Source organism: Camelus dromedarius, chromosome 1 (genome assembly GCF_036321535.1).
Source record: "Camelus dromedarius isolate mCamDro1 chromosome 1, mCamDro1.pat, whole genome shotgun sequence".
NCBI classification, from domain to species: domain Eukaryota; kingdom Metazoa; phylum Chordata; class Mammalia; order Artiodactyla; family Camelidae; genus Camelus; species Camelus dromedarius.
Genome location: NC_087436.1, coordinates 56,345,274 through 56,372,158, shown reverse-complemented (window position 1 = coordinate 56,372,158; position 26,885 = coordinate 56,345,274). Strand labels below are relative to the sequence as shown.

Here is a 26,885-nt window from a genome sequence, read left to right as displayed (position 1 = left end):
CTCAACGAGCAATGATTCATGGTAGTCAAGCTTACTTAATTTTAAGAGCATATATATGTATTTTTTTCATCAATTAGCAGATTAAAAGGACCTTTCACATCATGCATATGGAGCTTAGCAAGCACTTTTAGGAAAGAACTGCTTCCTTATTTTTAAGTGAAAATAGTCTCTGTATCATGGCTCTCTTTTCTTTCTAATTTCAGATTTTGTTGATGGACCTATACACCACAAGGCCTTACTTATATCTGTGACTGTCTGTAGTTTGCTCTTGGTCCTTATCATTTTATTCTGTTACTTCAGGTAAGTTTCTAATATGTAGGTGTAGGATTTTGAATTTATATTATCTTCCTCATACTCTTCTACCTGTTGACATTTTTTTTACCACAGCTTTCCTTGCCCTAATTAGATCTTAAAGTTCACGGATAATATCAGGTTACTAGTGATAAATATTTGTCCTAAGGAAGCTATTAAACCTATCTCATTTCTGTTTCAAATATCAAAACCACCCAGAAAAAAATTCATCTCTAGAGAATTTACGGTCATTAGGGAATTCAGCAACTAGTTGCTACTGAGGTTTGATTCAAAGCAGAGAAATGACCATGTTGAACTTAGAATGGTTTTAGTAATTCCTTATTTCATGAACTAACAGTTTCTCTTTAACATTGAAATATTTTAAAGATAATTTATAGATTAATTATTAAAATAGAATAAGTTCAGTTAGTAAATTAGAGTATAGTCATTACAAATTATTTTCAGTCACCTAAGAACCCATTTTCTAGTTTGTGAAATGGCAGGGACCTTTACATTCTCATCATTTGCCTTTTGCAGTCCTCATTTAAGTTACTGTTGTGCAAATGGGAGTTGATTCAAATAACATCATTTCTAGTGAAAGACATAATTATTGACAAAAGCTTTTAAAGTTTCAATTGATTTCATTTATCTGTATTATCGCTTTATATACATTACCTTAGATGAAAAAATTTGTTGTAATGTCTTTTGTAAACCAAAAATTTGCATCTTTAATTAATTACCTTATAGGAATTACCTGATATTAAATAATTACCTTATAGAAAAAGACTTTAGGAACTGATTCTTGGAACTATGTAGAAACACTTATGGAACGTAGGCTGCTTGGATATATGCAGTTGAAAGAAATACAGAAGAAAAATTTAGATGGTTGTGACTGAGTGAAAACATGTAGTTTACTTTAAAAGTAGGTTAGAAAAATAATTATGATTTTGTGTTTTGGAAATCATAACTAAGAGTAATAAATACTGAGCATTTAATCTTGTATTTATGTGCAGAGATAAAACCTGCTGTGGTTACTGTTTTATCTGCCATGTTTTGCTCCTGTTGTTGGAATCCAGAGTCTCAAACTGCCTTCCTCTGTGCTTCTGCAGGTATAAAAGACAAGAAACCAGACCTCGGTACAGCATTGGGTTAGAACAGGACGAAACGTACATTCCTCCTGGTGAATCCCTGAGAGACTTAATTGAGCAGTCTCAGAGCTCGGGAAGCGGATCAGGCCTCCCTCTGCTGGTACGAGAGGAAATGTCAATAACTGCCTGGTTTCATTTTACTGAAACGGATAGGGCGATGGACAAAGAGAAGGCTCCCTGCAGTCAGTGAGACATCAGATCTCAGATACAGGGTTTCCTGATAACATTTTGACATATTGAGGGTGAGGTGATTGTTCTTTAATGTGAGTGTAAGGTTACAATCCAGACCGTCGGACATTCTGATAAAGAGCAGGTTAGAAAATATTCAACATGGGACCATCTTCCCTCTGTTTTCAGTAAGGATAGCGTTACTGCACTTTGGCCTGGCTTTTGAAGGCAAAAGTAGCATCACAACCAACTGGGATCTGAGCGCTTCTCCAAGGGAAGAAGGCTGCGTTTCAGCTGGAGGGTTTATGTTTCAGGGTGAAGTCCTGGCTTTTCCATTCAGGAGAGTTTTAATTTTCTGATGGTCAACACTGCCAACTTTGAAGAAAATATATATCGAATCCAAGGCACTTGCTTTAATGAGAAAAGCATTTGGTTTCTTTATGGACCATGCAAAAAGGTTGTTGGGACTCGGAATGGAAATAACAATTTTAGTGAGAAATATTTTCCTTTATAAACTCTTAAGATTGTTTTTCCTAATCTTTATTGTCTGGTTCTGACTTTGGATATCTTGTTTACTTGACTTTTTTGGTGACTTTTTATTTAGTGCTAAAAATAACTTAAAAAAAATCTCAAGCCAAGAATTGATTACTCTTTTTTTGACACACAAAAAGCTGTATAGATTTAATATATGTAAGTTGAAGAGTTTGAAAATAAGTATACATCTGTGAAGCCATCACCACAGTCTAGGCTATAAATATATTCACCACCTCCCAAAGTTTCCACCTGCCCCATTCATTCATTATTATTATTTTATGATAACACAACATAAGGTCTAATGTAGCAAATTTTTAAGAATACAGTCCACTGCTGTTAACTGTGGGCACCGTGCTGTACAGCAGGTCTCTAGGACTTAGTCATTTTGCATAACTGAAACTCTGTGCTCTTTGACTAATATCTCCCCTGGAGGTAACAGACCAGACAGAAACCCACTTGGGAAGCAATCATTCTGACCAAACCGATGCCACTTAGGATGTAAGTTTTTTTTTAATGTCAAAGTTCTTATCAAATTGGTTGATTTTTCATTCTTAGAATTTAATGAATATATAGCAAATACCATTCTTAAATTTAAAAATTTGTTTTATTATACTTTTTTTTAAGTACCAATATTAAAATCCCCTTTAGTATTAATGCATCAGATATTTATGCTCTTGGAATTGAAAGCTACTTATTTTCTTCCTTCTAGCCCATCTTTCTCATTCCTGTGGCATTCTCTTTCTAAAACCTTACTGTCTCCCTCCCTGGATAACACGTTCTAGTGTCCTAGTGTTTACGGGTCCTTCCTGGCTTGGTGAGCACAGCAGCCTCTCCTCCCAACCTCTTCCCCACCTGCTTCTTGAGCCGTAGCATCAGCCTTGAGTAATTGTTTTGAAAATACAACATGGTTTTAAAATCCACGTCTTTGCAAGTGTCGTATCTTTCTGGAGAGTTCCTCTGACTATCACTCAAGGCCTAACCCATGTTTTATCTCTGTGACAAATTAGCCCAGACTGAGCCAGTCTGTTTCTCTTCTGTCCTGACAGTCCGCTGTGGTACCAGTACAGTGGTTGAGGATAGCACTGTCATTGGTGTTAGTGTACCTGAATCTTAGGTGGACTTCCATCTCTTCAGGGGTGGAGACTGCATTTTTCCACTTCGCATCCTCAGTGGCGTACCTGAGTGATTAAACAGGCTGCTCAGTAATTTGTTTTTAAAAAATTTCAACTCCAACTTTTAATGTCTGTGAAAATACAGTCTTCTTTCTGTAATTTAGATACAAAAAAAAAATTAGTTGTTAACTCTATAACAGTTAAGAGCAGCCAGACATCGGCCTTTATAGGATGAGCTCATTTCATCTTCATAGCACCCGTGAGGTAGCAGTAGACACACATCCCTGTATTTGCGTCCGGGGTGTGCACCCAGCTGGTCAACTAGCTCACAGGCGGATGAGCCAGGACTCAAACCCAGCCGATCTCTAGAGTCTGTGCACTTAATGTTTGTGAACCAAATGTTAAATAAAACAAAGAACTGCATTTGATAATGGCAAGATGGGAAGAAGGAGCCTGTAAAACTCAGTTTAGTAAAGGAACAGTCTCAGTATTACAGATTTAAGATCTTGTTTTAAGATTTGGATTTTAAGATAAACAATGTAGAAATGTACAGTAGCCTTTCTGCGTATTATCATGTGAGTATCTCACCTTAATACTGATTCGTTATTTCATTAATGTAAAGGGAAAATTCATGCCTGGAATATAAACTTGGATGTACTATTTGCCAAGTGACTTTATATATAAATCCTTTAAGGAAGGAACATCATAGGATGGTTGTAAGAATTAAGATGGTATGCGTTTTCCTACTGTGTATGTATATAAATATGCTGGCATATTTAATATGTAGTATGTATTCAGTAAATAGTAACACTATTATTATTTATTTATACCCTATTTATCTGACCTTGTAAAGGAACAAAAGGTGAAGTAAATTGTCTAATTGAACATCACACTTTTTGGTTGAGAAATCTTTTGTAAAGAATCTTTCCAATGTGTATTATTCACACAGCCTTACTAACCAGAGTATTTAACAGTATATTTTTGTATTGCTAATTCAGTGACATGTAGAGAGTACAGAGTATTACTTACAACTGTATGGTTTCTAGTGTCCATCATGTACGTGGACTTAACCATTAGAGATTATCTGATAATCTGATCACTAGATGAGAGGACATTTCTGATATAGTGACAGCTCTTTATAATCCTTCTACAGCTAGATGTACCCATCTTACATGAAATAATTCTCTTTTTGGAATCACAATTATAGTGATTATATTTTATTTTTGCAATCTAACTTTCAAAATAAATATCTAAGACTGTAATAGAGAGTGAAAGTTTAGGTACAGAAAGATGTGAAACATTAACTAAATCAAACAAAAACTCAAATAACATAGATAAAACATTTTTCAAGTTATATTTTCCAGTTCATAAATATTGTTATAAATCACAAAATATAAATATATTTTAAATTTCTGAATGTAATTTAGTGAGACTTTCTGTCTTTGAGATAAGTTGTTCCTATTATGAGCATTGCCAATTCCATCAGTACTTTCATTAATTAGGTATGTTATCATTAGAAAAGAAGTGGATGTAAAACTTTGTTAGGAAGTGTCCCATAGATTTACATAAGCAATGTTTTGTAATATCTGTAAATTAATAGTATTTCTTTAACAAATGTAGGAAGTCTTCTCTCAAGTCAGTCATGTAACTCCTTGTGGATTTGGCTCTCGGCTGCTTGGTGCTCTTGGTGATCTGGCCGCTCACTCAGGATGGAAATGTACTGAATGTTTCCTCATAAAGCCCTCTGCCTTTTAAAGGGGGAAAGGCTGCTCCACACATATACTTGGTCCCTCATTTCCTTCAGGCTGAGCGGCTTAAATGGCATGTCAGCGATGCTTTTATTTTTCAGTCCTTCTTTGAGAGGAAAAGGAAACTTTTATCTTGTCCCAAAAAGCTTTCAGTCTGATATTAGTGCTGTTAATGGCTCTGGCAATGGATAGCATTACCTCTTGAATTGATAAAATCATCCATTATGCAAAAACAGAACCCATCCCAGTTGGTAGACAGCTGCGGTAGGCTGAACCCCAGCCCCCAGCACGTCTGTATCCTAACCCCTGGAATCTGTTATTTTACGTGGCAAAGGGGGACTAAGGTTGCTAATCACCTGCCTTTAGAATGAGATTATTCTGGATTACCTGAGAGCCCCCAGCTCAGTGTAATTACATGGTCCTTAAAAGCGCAAACACACAAAAAAAACAACTTTGGGTTTACTTGATGCAAAGCATGTCTCTGAGAAGAGTACATCCCAGTTTTTTGACCAGATCTTATGAGAGTCCTATGTTAGATTCTTTATGTATGTCTACCAAATTGTGTAAATGGTCGCCCATACCTAGGCCTTTCAGTCATGGAGTTCTCAAAAAATTTAATGTAAGCACGAGTAGAGTGAAGATCATGTATAAAGAGTCATTGAACCTCTATGCCCTCACTCTCATGTTTTCTTTCTCTTTGTCCCTGCTGCGCTGTCCAGCTCTTCAGAGCTCATCTTTCTCCCCAGCTCTCATAGGCTGTTTTACCTCTCCATTTTACAGGTTTGCTTGTGATAATTAACTCTCCCACCTCAAAGTATAATTTTCAATAATTTCCTACTGCTTGCTAATATTTCATTCTGTCTTCTATTTCTTCATGTATTTCATGTAACATTCTTGGCGTTCTGTATCTGAAAATTCCAGTGTCTGTAACCTGAAGGGGTTAAATCTCCTTGGGGTCTTTCTCTTGACTCTCATTTGTAGTGGCTGTTTCCTTTTGTTTTAAGGAGTTTACTCTGTGGGGTCTTCTTTCTCCTTTCCTTCTCTCCCTCCCCCCTTGGGGATTTCCTTTCTTTCCTTGTGAGCCCAACAGTGCATTACAGGCTTTTGTTTCTCATCTTTTTCCATGATCAAGTTGTCTGGTGGCAAGAGCTCCTTCGAAGTGTCTAGTTTCTCACCATAGTGGTGGAAGTGAAAAGTTCTGCAAATGATTTCCTCAAGAGAGGATTTCTGTTTGTTTCTGCTGGGAGCCATGGTGATGTTGTGCTACCAACCCAGGGCAAATTTAGTACCATTCAGTGGTCCCAGCTTAATGCTGAAGCCCAGGGTTCGGTTTCTCTAATTGTAAAGAAGTGACAGAGTTCATATTCGGGATCTCAGTGCTGGTGTTAGTCTTTGCCCAGACAGCAGCCTGGCTTTGGTATGTACTAAGTGCTTCTCTATCCCTCCTCTTTTCCTCCCTCCCTCCGCCCCTCCCTGTTTGGAAATTTCCTTTATTTCTTTGTGTGCCCAACAATGCATTCCACTCGTGTTTTGTTGTATTTTATTGAAGCACATAGTGGCTTGATTCTCTTCAGAGTGAGTACCTAGTATCCCACTAGAGAGGTGGAAAGGAAGGATATTCTGCCAATTACTGTCAACCATTCAGGTATTTTTCTCTGAAAATAATAACAGGTAGAATGAAATATTTAATAATTTGGAAGCAATATTTCGAATAATTAAAATCCACAGTCAATCTCAAATACATTAGAAGAGGACAGCATAAATTAATAAGTAAATACAAATAACTTGTCTATATAAAGAAGAACTAACTGGCTAAATATACTTTACATGCAATAACTGTTTCTTCTCTGGAGGGGAAAAAAAAAAAAAGATTAAACAAATCTGTAGTGCTGTGAATACACCAACAGTGTGTTTTGGGATTTAACAGGTCCAGAGGACGATAGCTAAGCAGATTCATATGGTGAAACAGATTGGAAAAGGTCGCTATGGGGAAGTCTGGATGGGGAAGTGGCGTGGCGAAAAGGTAGCTGTGAAAGTGTTCTTCACCACAGAGGAAGCCAGCTGGTTCCGAGAGACAGAAATATATCAGACAGTGCTGATGAGGCATGAAAACATTTTGGGTGAGTAAAAGTCTATAGCAGTGTTCGGGGTTTCCTAGCTTTCCTCTCTTTTTCTGTTAACATCTGCATATTAACTCATCTGTCTAGACCAGTGATGAAATACACAGACATTGTCATCTTGGCACGAGCCCAAGAATGTCGTAAGCTTCTAATGGGAGACCTCACAGGGGGAATGACTAAGGCACCACTGTGAATGAACGGTGGGCTGGAAATGGAACATGCTCAAATACTTGTTTTCTTCAGGGACAGGAAATGCAAGCGTAATACCAGAATTTCTTAGGGTTTCTTAGGGATTTGAAGGAGCACGTTTTTTTGTCTAAATGTGAAAAGTTACAGGGGATTTATCTGCGGGGTTGATTATATCCAGAGTTTATATTGAGAATTGGTGTCCTTTTTATTTTCTCATGTTAGAGATGACCTAGGTGGATTGTTCAAGGGGAGAGAGTGTAAGCCAGTCTTGGAGTATGTGCCTATTTTGTAAACAGTGTCTCGTGTGTAACTGTAATACCATGAACTATTTACTGTTAACTGAGAAATAATTTAAGTAGGAGCTACTGATTAGAAAGGGATCCTTGTGTTTTCAGACACAAACTCTTAGAGTTTCTCTACCCTTGCTATTTTGATTGTCTCTGATTGGTATTAGTAATTCAATACTGTCATAGCCACAGTCAGAAAACTGAATGGAATGCCAAAACGAAGACACCCATGGCAAAGAATGATGGTTGAAAATACGAATTACCCTGATGATATTCAGAAAGCACATAGCTCCTAATCTTTTTGTCTCTTTTCCTTTTAGGGTTCATTGCTGCAGATATCAAAGGGACGGGGTCCTGGACCCAGTTGTACCTAATCACAGACTATCATGAAAATGGCTCCCTCTATGATTACCTGAAGTCCACCACCCTGGATACTAAGTCGATGCTGAAGTTGGCATATTCTTCTGTCAGTGGCCTGTGTCACTTACACACTGAAATCTTTAGTACTCAAGGCAAACCAGCAATTGCCCATCGAGATCTGAAAAGTAAGAACATCCTGGTGAAGAAAAATGGAACTTGTTGTATAGCTGACCTGGGCCTGGCTGTTAAATTTATTAGGTTAGTATCAGGGTGAACAAATATACTTTTTATGGTTCTTTTCTATCACTTTCTGTACATGATACATTTTGTAGCTCAGTGCTTCTAGGATCTTTAACGGAGGAGGAATTTTATTCATTTCAACTTTTCTATGGAGGGAAAAAGAAATATTTTCTTTGCAACAAATGAAGTGGGTCAGTCCTGTTGTTTCTAAGCTCATCAGTGACCTGGCTTCAAGACAATGTTCACATTAAGTGTGCAGCTGCCGTGAAGCTGTTTAGAAAAGAGGTAGCTAATGTCTGGGATTGTGTGGTCAGAATTGTGCATAATGTTTCTAAGTAGTAAAAGGTTTTAGGAAAAAGCTAAAAATTATGTAGAGATAAAGGCTATTTTTATATGACATAAGAAAGATAACTTGCATAGGTATTCTCTGAGAAATGTTAGAAACTAACAAGCAATATACAGCTTGTAATCAGCACTATTATTACTGTAGCTTGAACAGTGAATGTGATACCTGGACCCATAAACCAGCACAGGATATAAAACAGTGGTTTTCAGACCCCTGGGGGCCCTTTGGAGGTAAGTTGATAGCTTCTACAGAATGGGGAGGAGGAACGCCCCATGGTTGGAGCTCTGTTTTGCTTACCCTCATTCTATTCATAGCAGCTCCTTTTATCTTGCAGATGATTTAATTAGAAGCAATGCTTCTGCTTTGAAAACAAAATGAGTTTGCAAACTGCAGGTGTAGAGGGATCCTCAGATACCTACCTTTTTAAAAACTCAATTCAGGCTTAGCTTTGATTAAATTGTTGGACCCTCTTTTGGATTTTTTCCAAAGAAGGCTCCGTAGAATATGGAGAAGGGCCCAAAGGAAAAGCCATGATGAAGAGTAAAACTCACAAGAAAGGACTGTTGGATTGGTGTTTTCACCCAGGAGTGAAGACTGAGGTGTGATACAATGAAAGGTCCCAAATATATGAAGGTCTTCAGCATTTAGAGGGTGGCGGATGCAAGTTCTCAGCCTTTAAAAACAAAGCTGGAGAAAAATGATTTGGACTATGGATTTAAGTTAGAAATGTGAACCTCCTGCCAGTATAAAGATTATTAAATCCTATCTCTCTCTCTTCTGAATTCTTTTTTCTGACCCACAACCTACAAGTCTCCTCTACTGTGAAAAACTTTGCTATGATGCTTCTCAGATTACCAGCCTGTCTCCTTACTTCCCTGTTAAATTTCTCGAGAGTTCCAAAAGAGTGATCTGCTTTCACAGCCCAGTAATTCATAGTATCTTGTAATTGGCTTCCACTCATTCTCTCCTGAAGCTCCTTTACTGCAGGACACATTGATCTTTGTCACCAGAAGCCTTTCTTACTGTCGTCCCACCCGCCGCGGTGCCCGCGCCTTTCTGCCTCCTGTGTCCGTGATGTGCCTTTATTCCAGGTCCTCCTCCTTTGTCTCTATGGGTTCTGCTCTCTGTCTGTTTCTTAAATGTTATCCTACGTCTAGGTTTCCTGCTGCTTATGCTTTTCCTCCCTAGCTCCCAGCTTTGATTAATCCTTTCTAAAATGTGTGGTGCCTGGAATTTCCCTGGTTCCCTAAGTTTCTGATTTGCTCAGTTGAATGAATTCTATCTCCATGATATTCCCACTTGAACTGGGCCAGTTGGGGTCCTCCCTACCATTTTTCTAGATTCTGGAGTCAAGCATTTTGTAGTTATTTCCTCTTTGTCTTTCCTCCTTCCAATTTTTTTCTACATGCTGCTGCCAGATTTATTTTCTTGGAGCATAATTATGAACATCGTAGTAATTTCATAATTTCCTATGGCTTTGGGTTAAAATGTAGTGTCTGTTCTGAACACTTTATACTGTCTCACACTTTCAGGTATTTTTAACATGCTTTTATCTCTGTCTGAATACCCAACATCCCCTCCTCTATTTCGATAACTACTCCTTATCTTCACAGTTTCTTCCTTTGGGATACTTACTATTACTCCCTGGCACGCCTGAATGTCGCTGAGTTTCCTTACACCTTTCCGTGTGACCCTGGTGTGCTCTCATGACACCTCTCATGCTGTTTTATGGTAATCATTGACTGCTTATCTGTCATTCCCAATGGAGACTAAGTTCCATGGAGGTAAAGACCATGTTGTTTTTTTCCAGGTTTACATTCCTAGGGCCTTTCCTTAGTGCCTGTTATTTAGGGGCTGCTTCAGAATTTTGCGTAAAGGATGAATGAATGAGTTCACGTGGATTATAGGGTGAAGGAAAAAGGTATTTTTTCTTAGCTTCAGAGATCTAAACACACCCTGGATTAAATCCACTTTTCTAGTTTTATATCCCACAAACTCTCCAACTTGTGAGCTTTCTTTTACGAGACTGAACTACTTGTGTTTTCCCCATGTGTGCTCCATGTTTGCCGCTGCCTTGCTTTTGATTGGACAGCGTCTGGCTTGGAATGTCCTTGCTTCTCCATGGACTGTAATCCAATCTCAGAGTTGCCTTTAAGTCACTTCACTCATCCCCCAGCTAGGAATAATGACAGCATCTACTCTACGCCCGTGGTAAATTCCTGGCCCCAGTCTGCCTGATATTATAATTATTTTAGTACATGCCTCGTCTTGCCCTGCTAGTCATTGGGCATCTTGAGAGCAGCATCCATGCCAAGTTGATTAACGTGTTTCCCATTTGACATAACGTAGTGAGTTACCCATTATAGGTGTTCTGACATTGTTTTCAGTCAGTGAATGTTGGCAATATCAAAGTAAGAGCTCATCATCTTTATAGACCTTAAAACAGACAAGGAAAGTGAGTATCTATTTCTGAAACTTAGTTCTGCTTAATGTAAGGGGAATGAAATGAATGAACTCTCAAATTTCATGCAGACACTGATTTAGGAAGTGGAAGGAAGTACTTTAAGGGATAATTCAGAGATTTATTTGGCATATATTGACTAGTTCATCAAGAGAGGAAGGATATGAAAACACTGTATCATGTGTACAAATGCAATGGCTGTTGGACGCCCAGACCTCTTACGGCTAAGAGCAGCTTTGGGACCGCTCTATCATTCTGGGCCTCCATTTCCTCTACGTTAAATGGAGGTTGCATTTGATAATTTAAAGTCCTTTTTACATTTTTATTTTGTATGTTTCAAGGGAACTGTGGTCTCAATTTTTGAAACTCACTTTTAAACTTTGCTATATATGTTTCTTTGGTTTTCACTCTTTTCCTGACTTTCCTGTTTGGAGGAGGGGTGCGGTACATGTGTGCACACAGGTATTTACAGCATTTTATTACAAGTGGGGTTAAAGCTAACCCAGTGTTGAGTTCTCAGACTTCATATGTGAACTTCTTGTGAGAACTTAATCTTTACCTTGGTCTTGATGTGGTAAGTGTTCCCTGAGGCTTTTAAGTCATTTCTAGGGGGGGCTCTCAGGGAAGTTGAGAGGCACAGAGAGAATGGACTGTGTGTTAGAGATTTCCTGATCATTTAACTTTTTTATCCTGTATTGGTTTCTTCATGCACTCTCTTAAAAATGATATAAGTGCTGGTGCATTTCCTGCCCAATAGAGATTTAATACGGTGATGCTGTGGCAGACATTACCGTCACCCCAGATCTCTCTTGGGAAGAGAAAACAACACGTCTCTCTTGGGAAGAGAAAACAATGACACATGAAATCCCTTGAGAAACTTACAGAACTTTTCAGTCTTCACTCTAGAGGATCAAGCAGCCCCTCTGGTACTTAAGTGTCAGAATAATATATTTTCTTAGGGGAGAAATAAATCCTGGCTTAGGGCCTCCCAGGTATTAAATTTTAAATAGAAAACCTACAGTGAAGACTAGGTAGTAACAGATCTCCCGACTGATGACTGTGGAATCGTCCAAATGCAAAGGAGACAGAATGGCCTGCCCCAGAGGGTACTGAATGTTCTCAGAGTATTTTGATGTCATTAATTTTAGCACTGCTCCTGGTTTGTTTACTTAGTGGTTTTCTTAAAAAGTGACATGGTTCAGTGACTGGCCAGAGTCACAGACCAAGATGATTGGTGGCAGAGTCAGCACTCCCAGGCAGAGCTTCTGCAGCCATATCCACCTGCTGTTGAAGAGTTTTAATGTTAAGAAACCCTGAGATTTCTTGGGACTTAATCATAGGAACAAATAACTCTGTTGAAAAGTGCTGCAGAAAACTCTTCCTCATTGGCTAACACCTGACTGGGCAGAGCTCAATTCAGCAAATCGGTTCCACGGGTGTTTGCAAGATGCCACAGGAAACAGAGGATGTGCACAGCCCCTTCCTCAGAGGGCTTGTGAGCATCTTTCATGCTTTGCAAGGTCACTGTCGTCTTTCTAAGAGGTGATTCAGTGTTCTCGGGTATATTTCACGTGTAGCTAATTTCAGACATGGTTGTAAGCCACAAGCAAACCAATGGCCTCGCTCACAAGTCTTTTGCCCCGGCCCTTCTTGTCCTTTAAAGTTCAGTTCTTTTTTTTTTCTTTTTTAAAAAAGCTTTTTATATTATTAAAACTGTACAATGTTTGCTTCTCTTCTTTCTCTGTTACCTTTTTATCTCGCTTCTCCCCTCCTCTGCTCTCTGTTTAAAGCATCAGCAACGTCCAGCAGAAGACCACCTACATGTGCCCAGAGGCTCGGTGAGGTCGAGCCACCTGGTTGATGGCCAGCCCAGTTCCTGAGCTGGCTGTGCATCTGATTCTGTGAAACTCCCTCTTCAGTAGCTGGTGCCCTGGGATTGTGCGCTGCGCTGAGCCAACCATTGGCTTCTTCCCTCACGTAACACTCTTGTGAGAATTCTCGCTATCGATTTATAATTAGGAAGCTTAATTAACATGAAAATAATTAATATAAAGTAAAGTTAATTTAGGTACTATATTTTTAAAGATTCCCCTTTATTCCCTGTCACCAAAATACAAATCTGCCTACCCCTTTTCCAGTGCACAATAGACCAGAGTGCAAGGCCCATGCTGCCCCAACCGAGTCCCGCAGGGGCTCAGGTCATTCGTGGGCCCCTCAGGGTCCTGGCGGGAGGCCCCCCTTTCAGCCTTTCTCTCTTTTTTTTTTCCCTTTCAGCCTTTCTGCACCCACAGGAGCTCTTTGATTCTTTCCCTCAGTTACACGAACACCTGCGACGCACACGCCCCTATAGACACTAGCACTGGACCTGGGGACAGGCAGTAGGGGGGCTGCACTGTCTTAGACAAGAAAACTGATTAAATTATCACTCTGCGCCCAAGTTCTAAACAATGTCAGTGATAAATAGCATCTCCCAGTAGAGCCCGTTGCTTCTCCATCCTCTCCTTAGTACGGCCGCCTCTCTGTCTTCTCTCTCAATATCACAGGCAGCTTTGCTCCCCTCCCGCGCCTGGAGCAGTTGTGAGAACTCGCCCTTTCTTCGTGGTCCCCCAGGCGCGAGAAGCCACTCTAAGTGTGCATTCTTATAGGAGGCCGTTTGTCGTCAGGGCAGACCTCCTCCTTCATCACGCTGGCGCTTTCTTTATTCTCCTGATGTCACCCAAGTGACAAAAGTCAGTTTTTCATGCCTCTTTATGGAACCCCAGCTGAGGCACCTTGCTTTTTGAGGTTCAAGTAAAATTAGACTCTGTCATCCCTGTCCTCCCTAGTCCAGTAGGGAATTCAGTGTCATTCACAGTGTATCTGTGGATCCTAAGAGGCTCCTTTTCTCTTTGCCACACCAGCCTGCACCTCTGATATGTGCTGCCCCTTCTCTACATGAAGTAGCTACTGCTTCTTTTCTTCCTCAAACTGTTGGCTCAAGGTTGAAGACATCTTACGGGGGTGTGTTGTAGGGTATTGCATGAAATTTAGTTATAAAATTCATGCTACCAGAACATCTTCCCTTATTTTTTATTCACCTTGATCCCTCCCAGAGGTAACCAGTACCCTGAAGTTGGTATTTATCTTTGCCATATATGATTTTATAATTTTCACATGTATGTATGTGTGTGGCCACACAGTGTGCAGGATTATTTTGCGGATCTGGAGTTCTTTCCTCCAACTGTGCCCCCTGGTGCGGAAACCTCAGCTCTCCAGGTCCAGTCTCTGTGGAAGAGGAAGGCGGGGAGGGGGAGCTGAAGGCACCTTGACCTTCTCTGCCTCCTCCTTCCTCCTTGGCCCTTTCATGCAGTTACCTCACACCTGTTCTCACCAGCTCTGCACCATCAGACTGCACTTCCAGTCCCTTTTTCTTCCTGTATTCTCGCGGCCCCAGTGTTAAATCACTGTGATTTCTCTTTTTGACTTTGAAAGTTAATGCATGTTCAGCTTTCCTCTGCCCTTATTTGGGAACAGGTAAGATGATGTGACCGAAGACCTGGAAGAGGATTGCCGTTTAATTACTTTCAAGCAGAGAAGCCCTCCCGAGGGAGGGAGAGGCAGAGCTGAGTGTCTTGGAGGATCGGGTATTTTATAATATCAGATAGGAATTACTTATAATTAGTAGGTTTATTGTTTAAATATTATGTTAAAGGCATTTGTCATTAGGCTAATAGTCATCTGTTACAAAATTAATTTGCCTAACAAAATTCGATTTATTCTCCTAGATACCTGTTATGTCTCATTTTAGGGTCTACATATAATGGACATTTTTACATTTCTCTTTAAATCATCCATAGTAATGTTTACTGTAAAAAAAAAACCTTTCCCCTCTTTCATGTAAAGGATATTCTTTATCTCCCATGTGCAAGGCCCACTGTGAATGGAGATGGAAGGGGCCTCTGCTCTTTGGGGATATAGCAAATGATTAGGACAGTTGTTCGGGGCTCGGAGGAGTTTATAGTCTTAGGTTGGAATATGGATGTTTACTGAGATACTACAAGGGAGAACATTTATTCAAATTCTTCTCAGGGAGGATATTTATTCAAATGCTCCCAGAGGAGACGTTTATTCACGGAGTATTGGGAAACCCCTAGGATGGGGAGAGGAAGGTGAAGGAGGGACCAGGTGCCGAGCATGCATGGCCTGTGTAAGGAACTGGTTTCAGAGGATTTGATGGACGAGCAAAATCTTTGATTGTGTGTTTTTTCAGTGTTTGAGGGAATGAGAGTTTAGAGGTGAACCAGACATGGTCTGGCCATCACAAATCTTAATTCTGTTATCATCAGGTAACAATTACCTTTTACTTTGCCAATAGATGTCTCCATGTCACAAATTCCATTAGCCCTCCCTGACCTCCCAAATCCAAATAAGACGTTAAGGAGCTAAGTGTATAAGAATAGAAAGGAACTGCCTAACGTCTTTATCAGCTGTGATCAGAGTATATCTTTGGCTTGAATACACTCTGTGGGGCCCATACTAAGACTGTTCTGAGTTCCTGGTCCATGTTCTGGAGTATATTTTAGGCCCTTTACCATCTTCTTTCCATCTGCAAGACCCCATGGTGGTTTCTCTGCATGAACCCAGAATTCTCTACCCAAGCCCACCACTGCCTTCCTCTGGTGTTTCAAGGTGATCAATAACACATGCACATAACACATTAATGAATTACTGACTGTGTGTTCACATGAGCGATGTCAGTGGGTAGAAGAGGAGGAGAGAAATTAGAATTGAAGCTGGAGCTTTTGTGGCATCTTTTAAATCTGGTATTTTTCCAAGTTATCATTAACTTCTCAGCTCATGTTCCTTCCTTAAGCGATGTACTATTTAGGTACATGAGTGACTTATTCTATTGCATCATGCTGGTAAATTCTGAGATTCATTTAAACTCTTGTGCTAGCCTTAGAAAAGAGCCCTGAACACTGAAACCTACACTTACGGATGGTAGGGAGTACCAGCTCTTCAGCCTTTTTCATTTAAAAAAAATTGCCACTATAACTTTTATCTTAGGAAAACAGGCTTTTCAGAGTTGTTGCTTTTAGAAAATCCGGAGGGGCCTAATGAGCATCCCGGTGACACGTCTGATGCAATTGCTTTAGGTTAAGGGTTTTAGCTGCAAGTGAATTTTAAATGGCTGTAAAAATGAAGCTTTGTAAGTTTTAGTAAATGTACTCAGTTCTGCAGTGTACAGAGGGACATCTACCACCCTTTGCGTTTTCCCAAATGACACTAGATATTTTATGTCCTAGAAGACAGAGATTGAGGCAGTGAGATCAGATCCAAAGGTTTTTTCTCCGAAAGCCACTAGTGTTTTGCCAAGTTTGCTGCTGTCTGTGACACAGTGTGATAAACGTGGTAGCTGATACATGCAGCTGTTTTCCATGTTGAGAAAAACGAATATGTAAATGCTTGAGAGTGGCGTATGATGAAAAGAAAAAGAAAAAAACTCTTTCTTGGGATTCAGGAGAGAAGATTTATCTGAGGTTTTACACGAACTTCAGTTTAATCATGAGGTTTTGTACCTTTTCTGTTTTATAGTTTCTTTATCCATCAAAACGGGGGCTTACTGCTCCTTAGTTCCACCAGTTTTTGTTGAGGTTCAGGACTGGTTGCACTTGTGTTATGTGCTCAGGACTGTGCTAGTAGCAATTTTACACTTTCCTCTCATTTCATCGTCAGCCTCTCAAGCAGCCGTAGTTCAACAGCTTTGAATCACAGGTCCGTAGCTCTGGCTCCAGCTCGCTGCCCTGAGGCAGTGGTTTCCACCTGCTGGTCTGCAGATTGGTGTCCTTCCATCATGAATTTTCTCCCCATCCAAGGGAAATAATAATAAATGGATCGTGTGAAATTTTCCTAAAGCTGAAGATATTATATTGGAAAGGAATTATTTCTTTTTTTTATTAAAAATACATGTTATTTGGTTTATGAAATAATAGTGATAATATAAAGCTTTTCTGTAGGTCCCTGCTTATCAAAGTAGAACATTTGAAAATCTTTGTAGGTCCTCCCCTCCCATCTCTGTTTACTTGTTTGTAGATAGAAAAGCCTCACAACCATTGGCTTAAGAAATACCATCTCAAACAAACCAAACAGGCACGTGCACGTGGCACATGGTTGAGAGCAAGGCTTTTGAAGTATGAAGGGGATCATGGTACTTTTAAGATATTTAATAGACATTTAGCAATAATTTGGCTTATATTTGCTCCAGTGGCAAGGCAGCCCTGTATGCTGCAGCTTCATTCTGACTGTGTCATCCTCATTGGATTTTCTACCTGTGAATGTTTAACTTCGGGCAGGAAATACTTTTCAAGGAAATGTTACTTCCCGGGGGCAGCCTTTCCCCCGGGCCGGGCGCCGCCGCAGCCGTCCCGGGCTGGACCCCTTCAGCGCTGACCGGGCTTTGCTCTCTTCTTTCCTTAGCGATACCAATGAGGTTGACATCCCGCCCAACACTCGGGTCGGCACCAAGCGCTACATGCCTCCGGAAGTGCTGGACGAGAGCTTGAACAGAAATCACTTCCAGTCCTACATCATGGCCGACATGTACAGCTTCGGCCTCATCCTCTGGGAGGTGGCTAGGAGATGTGTGTCCGGAGGTGAGTACCGGTGATCCTGTGGCAGCCCCCATACACCCTCTCTTTCTGGTCAGAAATCAGAGCTTTCCCATGGTTCACAAAATCAAATTCTATTTTATTTTCCCCTTTATTTCTGATGACGTGGTCTCAATCCTCCCAGGAAATGATATTTAACATCGTAGAAGGACCTTTGACTGCCTCCTTCCCCTCCTCCTCCTGACAAATCTTTCCTAGACACGCTGTCAGCGTCCTCGTGCCCTTTCAGATGTCACTCCCTTCCACTGTAGGTGTCATCTTGCTTTCCTCTTCAGCTCTTCCTCCAGCAGTTGCTCCGTCAAGTCAAACCCCTTTCCACCCCTTCCAGCCTCTTCTCACCAACCTACTCCCCCCTCATCCCCTGCCATCAGTGTCCTTTCCCCGTGTCTGCCTCTGCACAGATGAAGGGAGGGACATACATGTGACATGGGACGCCCATGGTTTAATCCCCCTGCTTCTTCACTTTCCATAATACTTCCTTATACCGCAGTTTGAAGATATCAGTTTGTATCAAAAGGAAATTAAACCGATAAGAATGTTATTATTGTTCATGATAACTTTTCTACAAAACATAGGGGTCCCCTAGGAAGACTAAGAAGACATCCTTAAACATTCAGAGGTGTTATTACCGCTGGTAGTATTTTGTTTACTGCTGCGTAATCTGTCTTTGAGTAGATTTCAGCATTTTAGGTGAGGAGCTGAGTCGTTGGCTCTCCAGCACAGGGACCCTGTTTATGCCTCTCCGCCTCCTTGTGCTCCTGAGGAGACCTTGGCGCTGCTGTCTTTCCCATGTTGGCTAGTTCCTCACTTTCGTGAAAACTTGAGCTGAAGTGCGTGCGCTTAACCAGTCCAGGGGTTACCTCTGGGACCTGCCATTTATTATTTGTGAACCTTTGACAAGTTACTAAACTTTTGTTTCAGTTTTCTTATTTTCAGAAGAGGTGAGTCACTGTGTCTACCTCAGATGGTTGTTGTGAGGTTTCAGTGATTGTACAAAGAATGAAAACCACCTGGCTAATAAATAGCACTCAATCCATATACAGTACAAATAGCTATTTTGAATTTTCATTTTGGTTGGTAGAACCTTAACTTACAACTTAGATTCATATTTAAATATGGAAGAGAAACAGTAAACCAGCGGGCACTCCCGCTTTTGTAGAAAGATCATCTTCGGTGATGTGGTGCCTTCTGACTGTCCTGGGAATTCTGTGCCCCTTACAAGCAATTTAAAGTAGAACACGTTCCCTCTAAATTTCCAAAAGGAAATTTAATGTAGGAACGTTTTCCTAACCCGGTATTTTATAAATCTCCCATCATAATTACGCCTTCATGCTGTGGTAAGAATAGATAGGCCTGTTTTTGAGCTGTTTGCTTACACTTACTAAGACAGGTTTCTAGAAGTAAGGGGGCGGCAGAGCACAAGACTGCTTTTCTAATTATGTTTTCCTGAGCATCCAAAGTGAGTCGGGCTACGATAAACCTGTATTTGAAAGCCTGTGGGTTAGAATAAAGGAGAAATGATTATCTGCTTAAAACATAAGCCAGTCTTAGGTAAACAGCGGGGTATTAATTGCTTTGCTAGGGCTGTCCTGGCCTGTGGAGACTGGAGAGGTCTCCCTTATCTCTGTATGAGGTTGGCAGGTATTTGTCAGAGCCCAAGCTCTACCTCGTACCAACTGCATGGCCTTGGGCGGGTTACTTAATCCTTCAAAAGCATCTTTCCTCATCGGTATAGTGTGGTTAATAATGCTGCCTCATACAGCATTGTTTATGAAAATTTAACAAGTTATATAACATACCTGCCTCCATGCCTGGTAGATAGTAGCCTCTCAACAAATGAATCTGTGCAGGTCCAGCCAGGTAGTGGCGCCAATATTAGGCACTGAGGAAAATGTGAGATAAATTAGATTGATGTCATCTTTGTCCCAAAGATGTTTCCAGAGCCACTGTCTCGAGAATTAGAAAGGGAGGAAGAATGGGCGTGCAGTAAGCATCCCCCATCCCTTAGACCTTGTGCTCTTATTGTCTTATTTAGGGATGACACACAATGGAAGGAAATATTACCATAAGTAATAGATATAATTAGACTCTGGGATCTCAGCAGAGTAAATGGTGACTTGAAATGATCTAAGAAAACTTTTGAACCTTCTGATTCTTTAGATTATATATGGGTTTGAATTTACAAGAAAGGACATAATACAAGATTCAGATTTTTTTTTAAAGTAAGCCCCCAGTGAATTTAATGATGCAGTGTGCAACCTGCCAACCTGTTAGTATCATCTTGTTCAGATAACAAGTGATGAAATTTCTATAAAGGATGATTTAAGATAAGGAGTAAGGGTTCTCTGGAAAGATTGTTCAGAGCTGCTTATAATTATTGTGAGGGGTTGCTCAAATAAGGTCGGAAAGACACAGGTAGCTGCTTTTTTAAAGGACAAGAGGAAAAGGTAGAAATTAGGTATTAGGAAAATGAAATGAGACAGAATTTAGCGTGGTAAGTAGTATTTCCCTAAAGATGACGTTCTTTTGTATTTCTTCACTCTTCTTTCAATAGTACCTATTTTTTCCTAATAGTAATGTTTTCCTTGTAGGAAGTTTAGATAAATGTAGAAAATTTAAAGAAGAAAATAAAAATCAGACAGTCCTTGCACCTAAAAATCATGGTTGATATTTTTAGGTGTGTATAGTTTTCCAAATTTTTAATGTGCAAAAATACATTCACGTGATTAAACAGAAAAAATGTAAATCTGACATTTCATTCAAGTAGGATATCCTGCCGATTTATTATGAGATCATAATCTCTTACTGCAGTAATAGAAATAGTTACATATTGTGCAGTGTGAGTTTGGGGTGTGTCTGCCAAATTTGCACTGAGATATAATATAGATTTTTTAAAATTTGGCGTACAGTATAAGAGCCTCTATAAAACCGGAAATAAATTTGAGATGCTTGTTTACTTAGCTTCTGGAAATTAGAAAAAAGGCTTGAAGACATAATAATGTTTCATTATGCTTCCGTTCACTTTTTTAAATTAGACTGTGTCATTTAGACACATTTTATCAAGGTGGGTTTTTTTTTTTTTTAATTTTGCTGTTTGTTTTTTTTTTCAGCCTGAACTCTCTTTGGTACTGATAGAACTTTCCTTTGAGAACAGTTTGTTAGACTTTTACTTCCTCTTCCCAGAAAATAATAACAGTGATAAAACCGTATTTTCAGGGATCGTGGAGGAGTATCAGCTTCCCTATCATGATCTGGTGCCCAGCGACCCCTCTTACGAGGACATGAGAGAGATCGTGTGTATCAAGAAGCTGCGTCCCTCCTTCCCCAACCGCTGGAGCAGTGATGAGGTGAGGCTGGTCACGGTGTGGCTGCAACCGATGTCAGAACAGACTTTTCTCCTTTTTCCAAAATTCCAAACATTCGTTACAGGAATTCTTCTTTGCCATGACAGGGGTGGTAACGGTGCCTCACGGGGATAATATATATGATGCTGAGTGCTGAGTGTTCAGTTATCTGTTCCTTTCTCCTGTTTGACTTTGCCACTTCCAGACTACATTGACTGGGTCCACATAGAGCCTGCCTACCCGGTAACATTATTTCATTTGTTGGCGATGTCCTGATACTTGTATAAAGACCATCATTTTTCTGCGTGTGTGTTTGTAAAGCATCGTGACTGTTCTCCGTGGCAAACTCACATATAGCGTTCTCTCTGCAACGAGGGGAAAGATAGGCACCTGAAGGATAGGGTTTCCTGTACACAGAGGTGGTACAGGTTGACCTCGTTGAGATGCCTGACTGTGCTGGGGACCTTGGTTAATGAGGATGATGCGATCCCGTGGGAGCAGACACACGTTCAGCTTGGCTCTGAGTGTGTCATGGCGAGACCTAAGCAGGTCCAACGGGGAGCTGCTCAGGAGGAGATGAGCTGGGCCCACTTTGCCTTTCCTGCCCCTTCTCCACCCACCCAGGCCTACAGAGCCCAGCAGCCCTCGGAGGAGTGGAACCTTCAGGGAAGAGTTTGAAGCATCCCCAGGAAGAAATGCACCAAAGCCAGTGCAGACAAATGGACAGAGCACTGTATAAGCTAATTCTTCAATGTTAAGAAATTTAAAAATAACCTTTGGTTCATTGGTTTTGTGGCTAGCTACTGAAATGCTAAATAATACATATGTTTTCCAGTGAGCTGGGCAGAAAACTTTATGAGATGCTGGAGTTATATAATTTTGAAGGTAGTTATGGGCATTAATATTACTCAGAGTCCCTTCACTGAGGATTTCTAATGAAGTGAAATTGTGCTTTTCAACAGGAAGGCCAATAATTGAAACCACAGGAGAACACAGGAGAAAGTGGTAGTGAGGCTGTGCACGGGCCATTAATCTTGCTCAGTGGTACAGCGTGGTGCTATCATGGTGGCCGACAGCTGCGGTTTAGCAATAACCATGTTTGTCTGGATAGTATGGAATTAGATAAAAGACTTAAGCTTATCAAGTCTTATAAACAACCTGGGAGTGTGCAGAGGAATCCAGACTCCCTGCGTATTTTTGTATTTGTTTAATCTGACTTCAGAGACACCCTTCCACAATCAGCAAAGCCACCTGCTCACTCCTGTCACAAGGAAGACGGGAAAATCTGTTTTAGTCGTTTGAAATTTGCATAAGAAAATAATTTTTATGGAATTTTAGGTCTGCATGGTTTTAATGGGTACCTTTTAAATATATATTCAAACTTTAGAAACCCAAAACTAAAAAGCCAGTAGCAAGCGCCACCCTCGCAGGTAACAGATTTCACCAGTGTAACTCCAGTTTTCCTTTGCCGTCCTGCAGTGTCTCAGGCAGATGGGGAAACTCATGACCGAGTGCTGGGCCCACAATCCTGCTTCAAGACTGACAGCCCTGCGGGTTAAGAAAACACTTGCCAAAATGTCAGAGTCCCAGGACATTAAACTCTGATCTGAGGGCAAGAAGCAGCATCTCTGGAGGAAGCCAGCAGGCACTCTTCTGTGGGTAGGCAGAGCAAGAGATGTTCCAGAAGCAGCCACAGTGCAAGCCTTGAATGCCGTCCCGCTTCCCAGCAGGCTCGGCCTCACCTCTCAGGGAGCAGCCTGCAAGGAGAGAAGTTCCCAGAAACACGGATTCATCGTGTCTGTTTGTAGGAGGGAGAAACTGCTTGGGTAACTTGTTTAAGATGTGATGCATGTTGCTTTCTAAGAAAGCCCTATATTTTGGGATTGCCTTTTTTTTTTTTTAAAGATGCTTTAATTTTGCCAAAATAAAACAAATAAGGTAGATGTTTTAAGGTTTATACTATTACAGTTTAAATAATAACAACACAAGTTCTTCCCAGAAGCTCTCCTGGAAGGTAAATGCAGCTGTGTGTTGCCATGGGTACTTTGTGTTGCACTCTACCAATCAGAAGACAGTCTATGAAGGGGGAGAGCAGCGAGTGGGACTCATCCTGAAAGCCCCCTGCCCCCCCCGCGGCCCGGCCCGGGCCGTGTGGACGCACCTGGGTACGGACACCGCCTGGCGGGGCACAGTCTGGGATTCCTGCAGGTGACCTTCTGCAACGTCAGAGGATGCACAGAACAAATGAAGGTTTTATGTGACTCTATTAGATGTAAATGTTGACACTATTCTTCAGAACCACTGTGTGTTTCTGATTCTGTTAGGCATTTTCTTTCACGGTAAAATCCCTTCCTTTTCAGTAAACGCAAACAAAGCTGTTTTTATGCGCGGAGAAGTGGCCCATGCATGCTTTTGATCATGCAAGTGAAAGGATCAATATTAAGTAAAATGGCCATCAGTTGTGGAAGACAAGGTGCTTAAAAAAGAGAATTTGCTCTTGTGCTATAAGATGTGTCAGAAAGGTAGGGGTTGAGGGTGGAGGTGCAAATGCCTTGTTTCTTAAATACTCAGATGAGCCCTTCTCAGAAGCACCAGGGAAAAGTTGGCACACCTTACCGTGCACAGATAGAGATGGCTTCTTTTTGTTACCATCTGCCTTCTGCGTGTCTGAGTTAAGGGAAGGAGAGGAAACATATGTGAGGTTAATTTAACTAAATTTTAATTTAAAAATAGATAAATAAACCCTCTGGGAGAGGAGAGGGATGCTAGTGGAGGCCACAAAATATTATGGCTGCTGCGATCTGCTATCCTAGGGTAGGTATGGATCGAGTATGTACATCTTCTGTGATAATTTCACATCTTAGGAATGCTGGCTGTTTATTTTATTCTCATGATGTTCAGTTCACTTTTTAATTTATTATTTTTTCTTCTCTGTGGCACTGGTGCCAAACATCTCTTCACCTGTTCAGTTCTGTGGGGTTTGACCTTTTGAGCAAAGTTGAGTCATGTCATTGACAGGGCCAGTATTCCTTAGCATAATAAAGGTTAAAATTGTATATACATCCCTTTCAACTTCATTTAATTCCTGGCTGTGGTTTTCTTTTCCATAGAAATTCTGTAGTGTTTAGTAAAGAACTGGGAAGTACCTCCTCTCACCCCTTAAAAAAAAAAAGATTGTACCTACCAGAATACTCCAGAGGGCAGTGTTTTATAACACATTTTCATGTCACCACTTGGTGGCTGAAAGATGGAGAGTTTTTGAAAATGTGACAGCTGCATGAAACGTGGGGACTTCTTCCTCACTTCTGAAGTGGGCCTGCAGCTGGTGACAGGCTCCTCCAGGAAGCATCCAAGGGCAGAGACTGGCTGTGAGCTGTGCTTACGGTTTGGAAAAGTGTCAGAAGAAACAGTGTCCTGCATTCAGCATTCACTTCCCAGTGCTTCATAACCACATCTCCCTGTGTAACAAAGAATATTTTCTTAATCCTTGAATATGAAAAAGTTTCTCTTTTTTCAAAGATTAAGAACAGTTGGTTCCAAATATAATGGTAATCAGAATGCTGCTTTTACTGATATTAAGATAACCTGAATAGTGGTGTAAAGGTTCCTTTCTCTTGTGTTAAATCATGTTCTTTGTGGTAGCTGAGGAGGGGTATGTGGCTAGAGCTAAGTGTGCTAATCATCTGAGCCCAGGGGAGAAACTTCAGTGCCTCTAATCAGGTCATCTACAAACAAATAAGTAAACATTTAAGTTTTTGTTTCTTGACTTTCCCTAAATTTAAGTGATGTTGGGCTTACATCTTAGGTAAAAATGTGTTCTGTGTTTGGTGAGCTCTTATACATGGATAACTTCAAATCAGAATATGTTGTAGGGAAGTGATGATTTGAAAGTAAACTAGATTTCTTAGGGAGGTGTTGATTTCTGTGAAGAAGGCTAAGAAATTAAAATAGAATCCAAGTTTCTCCTGTATAATTTGTTTGTTTGCTTTAGAAAAAATGGATAGCTCACTTTCTAATCCCCAACCCGACTGACTCACTACGAACATTTAAAAATATTTCCTGATACTTAAAAAGGCCCATTTAGTTATTATAGTCTTTCAATGAGAGAAGAATTTATTTATGAATAGATTTTTCTTTGTATCTTACCAAAATCCACCTTGCTTAGGGAATATTAAATTGTCCTTAAAGAGACTACCTACTTCCAAATAATTCATTTTGATTTTTAAATTTCTGGTAGCTCAGAGTGAATTTTATTTTATTTTTTTGTTTTGTCTTTCAGTAAACTCATGGGAACCTGGAAATAATGTAGTTGATTGCTTATTTTCAGGATGATTTCAAAGACTAAGATTTTCTTCTAATCGCTTCCCTGCAAAGGAATCCTAAAATATTACTTGTTAGCTAATACAAGTTTTGTATGCTAAGATGTTTGTTTGGGTTTATAGTTTTTGTATGTGTGTATATATTATATAAATATATATGTATATATAAATATTATGTTCAGTCTGGAGTCTGGCACAACTCCACCATGTGGATTAGAGAGTAAAGTATTATGGATGGTAAAGTACTAAATGAAACATAATATTTATTTATAAAAGGGTGTGGATTGTTCATCACAGGCGACAGTGCTGTGAACACTGTGAGGAGACAGGCCTTTGACCTCCTAGAAAGCACCGCTCAAAAGCCACTAGTGACCGTTCTTTTTGTTCTCAAAACAAAGCTTCTTGGAAAGCGTACTAAGATTGTATATGCAGGGGATTCTCTGACACATTTCAGTTGCTGTGTAGCCAGCGAGAGCAAGTGCTGGGTAATGACCGATTTTCACGTTCCCGGGGTCACGCATAGTCATCACGAGTCAGTGTCCTGTGCTTTGGTCTGTTCTGGTTCTTCCTTGTTTGTAGGTGGAAAGGCACTGAAAGAAGTCCAGTTTTTTAAACCTGAATAATTCTGTCATTACATCTCCTTAGAAAACTTAGTCACATCGCAGTGGAAATGAAAGAAGTGGCATCAGAAGTGGCTTAATTTAGCAGCTTTGATTCCTTTTGTAAAACAAAACAGAAAACCAATGCCACATTTCTCGGAGAACAGTTAGGATATATAAGGGATTTTGTTGTCTGTCTGTTTCAAAAGAAGACTCACTTGTGTTCTTTCAGGGAACCAGTGCCTTACTGAGTTTGTATTGTATATACTGTAATTATTCAGGACTAGGGAACAAACAGTTGTATTTGTTACAAATTGTATATGGCTTTGTTCTAACATTCCCCCCAATAAAACGGTTTCATTCTCGCCTTGGAAAGAACAAGTCTGTTATCTTACAGTTGGGTCTTTTTTTCCTCTTCAAAAATAGGCGGGAAAGGCAGCTGAGGAGAGCAGTGCCGGTAAGTCTGTACCTTTGGTGGCAGGAGAGCAAGACAGAAGGTCCAAGGGCTCCTGTTCTGTCTGGTTCGGAGGCACAGTTGTCTGTGGGGAGAGAGGAAAGGTGGAGAAGTCGGTGGTCTGACAGGAGTGACAAGGTTTACAATTGCGTTGTGGGCGATCACAGAGGGATGGTGGCCACGCCAGGGGCACTAACTGCGTGGCTCAGTGGCTGAGCTGTGGCCTCTGGACCCTCAGGCAGCCACGTGAGTCCAGGCGTGCTCATCCGCTCGGTTCTGTGACACTGGGCATGTTTTGACCTCTTGACTCAATTTGCTTCCCTTGCAGATAAGAACAATACTTCTCTCTGCTGTGTGCGTCAGTTCTGAAGAGGAAGTGAAATGATCCATGCGCCAAGCATGAGGTGAGCACTCAACTACTACTGAATAGTAGCTGTTACTGCAGACTTTGTGAAGCTTTATGACTTTACTTTTTCATCAGTGACCCAAAACAGGCGTGGAGACTGTGGCCTGGATTC

The 26,885-nt window shown here is 40.6% G+C and overlaps 1 protein-coding gene across 6 annotated transcripts in view; it reads left to right on the top strand.

Annotated features, from left to right (window-relative positions):
• The window catches only part of BMPR1B (bone morphogenetic protein receptor type 1B), a 348,243-nt gene extending 321,965 nt beyond the window's left edge, over positions 1 to 26,278 (top strand). For all 6 annotated transcript variants that reach the window (XM_031469174.2, XM_031469194.2, XM_064484728.1 and 3 more), the window contains 7 exons: positions 204 to 300; positions 1,401 to 1,539; positions 6,929 to 7,121; positions 7,918 to 8,215; positions 17,461 to 17,636; positions 20,868 to 20,998; positions 22,475 to 26,278. In XM_031469174.2, the coding sequence (XP_031325034.1) occupies positions 204 to 300; positions 1,401 to 1,539; positions 6,929 to 7,121; positions 7,918 to 8,215; positions 17,461 to 17,636; positions 20,868 to 20,998; positions 22,475 to 22,600 (1,160 nt within the window). In that variant the 3' untranslated portion in view covers positions 22,601 to 26,278. The remainder of the gene's footprint in view (positions 1 to 203; positions 301 to 1,400; positions 1,540 to 6,928; positions 7,122 to 7,917; positions 8,216 to 17,460; positions 17,637 to 20,867; positions 20,999 to 22,474) is intronic.
• The last annotated feature ends 607 nt before the right edge of the window (positions 26,279 to 26,885 follow it).